Here is a 3,999-nt window from a genome sequence, read left to right as displayed (position 1 = left end):
AAAAAATACAAATGCCCTTTTGACTCAACTAAAGCCGTGGTCACATGACATTCCAGTCCCAAGTCTTCTCTTGTGTTTACTTCCCAGGGGAGGGGGGCCTTCTTCCGGGTGTCCATGTCACTGCCTGCATGACGTGGACACTTCTTATTGGCTGTCCAGCGGCAGGCTCCTCCCAGTGTCCCGGTAAGAAGTTGGGGTGTACTTTTCATTCTCCTACGAGGGGTCTACAAGCTACGTGGACCTTACACTTGACGGTACCACAGTCCAGGCAAGACGGCCTCCACGTCCGAGTCTTGCTTTCGTCCTCCGAGATGACTAACTGTCCCCGCCGTCGGCTTTATTCTCCTCGTGGCTCTTTAAATGTTCGTTCAACCTGCTCTTAAAGGGGAACTCTTTGCCGCAGTGCGGACAGGGGTGCTGCCTCCGCATGATGTGAACCCTACGGTGGACCTTCAGGTTGGACCTGGTGGTGAACCCTCTCTCGCACTCGGCACACCAGAAGGGCTTCTCCACCTCGTGAACCCTCCGGTGCCTCACCAGGTTGTTCTTCTGTTTGAAGCAGTTGCCGCACTCGGAACACTCGTAGGCCTTGTCCTCCGTGTGCAGCTTCTGGTGGTTCAGGAGGCGAGGCCCCGAGCTGAACCGCTTCCTGCACTCGGAGCACTCGAAAACCTTCTGGGCCGCCCCCGCGTGGGCTCTCTTATGTTTGGTCAGTTCGGCTTGCCGAAAGAAACACTTGCCGCAGTCGGAGCAGACGGGGTTCCCGCCGACGTGAGTGCGCTCGTGCCGGAGGAGCAGCGCCTTGTGAGCGAACTGCTTGCCGCAGAGGACGCACGGGTATGGTTTGTCCAAGGTGTGGAAGCGCTGGTGCCTGGCGAACTTGTGTTTGTCGACGAAAGAGCGGCCGCAGTGAGCGCAGGTAAACGTCACCGCCTCCTGGTGGACCCGCTGGTGGCTCAGCAGGTTCTCTTGGCGGGCGTAAGATTTGCCGCACGCTGAGCAGCAGAACTGTTTGGCGCCGGTGTGGACCTTCGTGTGCTTGGTGACGTTGGACTTGCTGGAGAAGCGCTTCCCGCAGTGCAGGCAGGCGAATGGCTTCTCCCCCGTGTGGATTCTCTCGTGGATGACGAGGTGTGAGTGGCTCGGAAAGGGGATGTTGCACTCGGCGCAGTAGAGGACCCTGTTGGCTTTGTGGACCCGGGCATGCACCGTCAGGTCCGTCTTGTTGCAGAAGTCGGCTCCGCACTCCGAGCACGACATCTTCTTCCCTTTGTGCGTTTCGCGGTGCCGCACCAGATTGCCGTGGTTGCTGAAACTCCTTTTGCACACGGGACAGGCGTAGGTGGTCTTTGATGACGGCTGAGAGGTGGAGGCGGCTTTGTCCTGCGCGGGTTTGCTCTTCAACTTGAACTCGATGCCTTCGATGTACTCTCCGGTGATGGTGAAGGAGTGGATGTCCGAGTCCGTGATGGTCCCTTCAAGTATGTGAATCCCATGAGGGAAGTCCTCTTCCTCCTCCTCCTCTTTAATCTGTATAGACAGACGCTGTGTGTGGTCAGGTGTGGAGATGTCCGCGTTGGTGGAATTTTCTCCATCAGGTGATTGGGGTTCTTCCTTTATCTTTGTAGGGAGACATTGTACATGAGCTGGGGGGTCAGAGACATCACCGCTCTGGAGATTTCCCTCTCCACATGTGGGCAGCTCTTGCTTTATCTCAACAGATGGTTCATCAACCACGGAGGAACAACTGTCCGGGTCACCTGAGATGGGTGTCACCTTCATCTGAGATGTTTGAGCTTGGGGGAGGTCTTCTCCTTCATACAAGGGCTCGTCCTTAATACAAGATAACATGTCCCCTTGATGATTTGCAAGGGGGGAGTGGTTGGTGTCTGAGAGATTTTGTCCTGATTGAGGTTCCTCCTTAATATGACAGGATGTAAGTTCTTGTTTGGTGGTTGTAGAAAAGTCAGGTGCTGGGATGTAGTCTTCGTGAAATAAGTGGGGTTCCTTCATGTCCGTTGTCTCAGTCCTGGTCTCCTCCATGTCCGTTGTCTCATTCCTGGTATCCTCCATGTCCGTTGTCTCAGTCCCGGTATCCTCCATGTCCGTTTTCTCAGTCCCGGTATCCTCCACGTCTGTTGTCTCAGTCCTGGTCTCCTCCATGTCCGTTGTTCCAGTCTGGGTCTCCTCCATGTCTGTTGTCTCAGTCCTGGTCTCCTCCATGTCTGTTGTCTCAGTCCTGGTCTCCTTCATGACCACTGTCTCAGTCCTGGTCTCCTCTATGTCCGTTGTCTCAGTCTGGGTCTCCTCCATGTCCGTTGTCTCAGTCCTGGTCTCCTCTATGTCTGTGGTCTCAGTCCTGGTCTCCTCCATGTCCGTTGCCTCAGTCCGGGTCTCTCCCATCGCCGTAGTATTTCGTGGCTCTCTCAACAAGGATCTCACAATGCTGCTCATCTCGGATTGTGCTGCGGTGGGGAGTATTGACAAATGTCTCCTTTATAACACATGAAGGAATTCGGAGGTAACACCTTCTGGATCATTGGTGGCTTCTCGCTGACCTGCTGGAAAGAAGGAAAGAGAACTGAAACCAACAAACACTGCATGGAGGAGCAGCATAACATGACAAGGGAAAGTCAGGTTCAAGGATAACTTCACAGTGAGCTGACCTTAAAGTAAGCCTCCAACCATCCTTACCTTCATCATCCCACTTGATGGCCCTGCCCAGTGCTGCACAGCCTTCAAACCCTTACGTCCTAGCCAGGTCCTCTTCCTGGTGGAGACCATGGCTTCATTTATTCTCATGAACAGTCTGTACTCGGTGGCTAGGCTCCACCTCTATGATATAGACCTTCCTTCCTGTACGACTCTCCACCTCTATGATATAGACTTCCTTCCTGTAAGACTCTCCACCTCTATGATATAGACCTTCCTTCCTGTAGGACTCTCCACCTCTATGATATAGACCTTCCTTCTTGTAGGACTCTCCACCTCTATGATATAGACCTCCTTCCTGTAGGACTCTCCACCTCTATAATATAGACCTTCCTTCCTGTCAGATGCTCCACCTCCATAATATAGACCTTCCTTCCTGTAGGACTCTCCACCTCTATGATATAGACCTTCCTTCCTGTAGGACTCTCCACCTCTATCATATAGACCTTCCTTCCTGTAGGACGCTCCACCTCTATGATATAGACCCGCCTTCCTGTAGGATGCTCCACTTCTATGATATAGACCTTCCTTCCTGTAGGATGCTCCACCTCTATGATATAGACTTCCTTCCTGTAGGACTCTCCACCTCTATCATATAGACTTCCTTCCTGTAGGACTCTCCACCTCTATGATATAGACTTCCTTCCTGTAGGACTCTCCACCTCTATGATATAGACCTTCCTTCCTGTAGGACGCTCCACCTCTATGATATAGACCTTCCTTCCTGTAGGACGCTCCACCTCTATGATATAGACCTTCCTTCCTGTAGGACGCTCCACCTCTATGATATAGACCTTCCTTCCTGTAGGACGCTCCACCTCTATGATATAGACCTTCCTTCCTGTAGGACGCTCCACCTCTATGATATAGACCTTCCTTCCTGTAGGACGCTCCACCTCTATGATATAGACCTTCCTTCCTGTAGGACGCTCCACCTCTATGATATAGACCTTCCTTCCTGTAGGACGCTCCACCTCTATGATATAGACCTTCCTTCCTGTAGGACGCTCCACCTCTATGATATAGACCTTCCTTCCTGTAGGACGCTCCACCTCTATGATATAGACCTTCCTTCCTGTAGGACGCTCCACCTCTATGATATAGACCTTCCTTCCTGTAGGACGCTCCACCTCTATGATATAGACCTTCCTTCCTGTAGGACGCTCCACCTCTATGATATAGACCTTCCTTCCTGTAGGACGCTCCACCTCTATGATATAGACCTTCCTTCCTGTAGGACGCTCCACCTCTATGATATAGACCTTCCTTCCTGTAGGACGCTCCACC

At 52.4% G+C, this 3,999-nt stretch overlaps 1 protein-coding gene across 1 annotated transcript; it reads right to left on the bottom strand.

Moving 5' to 3' along the window:
* Positions 1 to 315: 315 nt before the first annotated feature.
* On the bottom strand, positions 316 to 2,403 carry LOC108803304 (zinc finger protein 345-like). Its single transcript, XM_018575153.1, has one exon. It carries the CDS (start codon positions 2,401 to 2,403, stop codon positions 316 to 318), a length of 2,088 nt encoding a protein of 695 aa, XP_018430655.1.
* Positions 2,404 to 3,999: the final 1,596 nt, after the last annotated feature.

This window comes from Nanorana parkeri, unplaced genomic scaffold (assembly GCF_000935625.1).
Source record: "Nanorana parkeri isolate BGI_ZX_2015 unplaced genomic scaffold, ASM93562v1 scaffold3588, whole genome shotgun sequence".
Classification (NCBI taxonomy): Eukaryota; Metazoa; Chordata; class Amphibia; order Anura; family Dicroglossidae; genus Nanorana; species Nanorana parkeri.
Note: the sequence above shows the minus strand (reverse complement) of the source record. Positions and strands in the feature narration are given on the sequence as shown.

What these genes read in the sequence shown, in the direction of transcription:
- LOC108803304 (XM_018575153.1), bottom strand. Translation starts at nt 2,403, where the DNA reads ATGGGAGAGACCCGGACTGAGGCAACGGACATGGAGGAGACCAGGACT.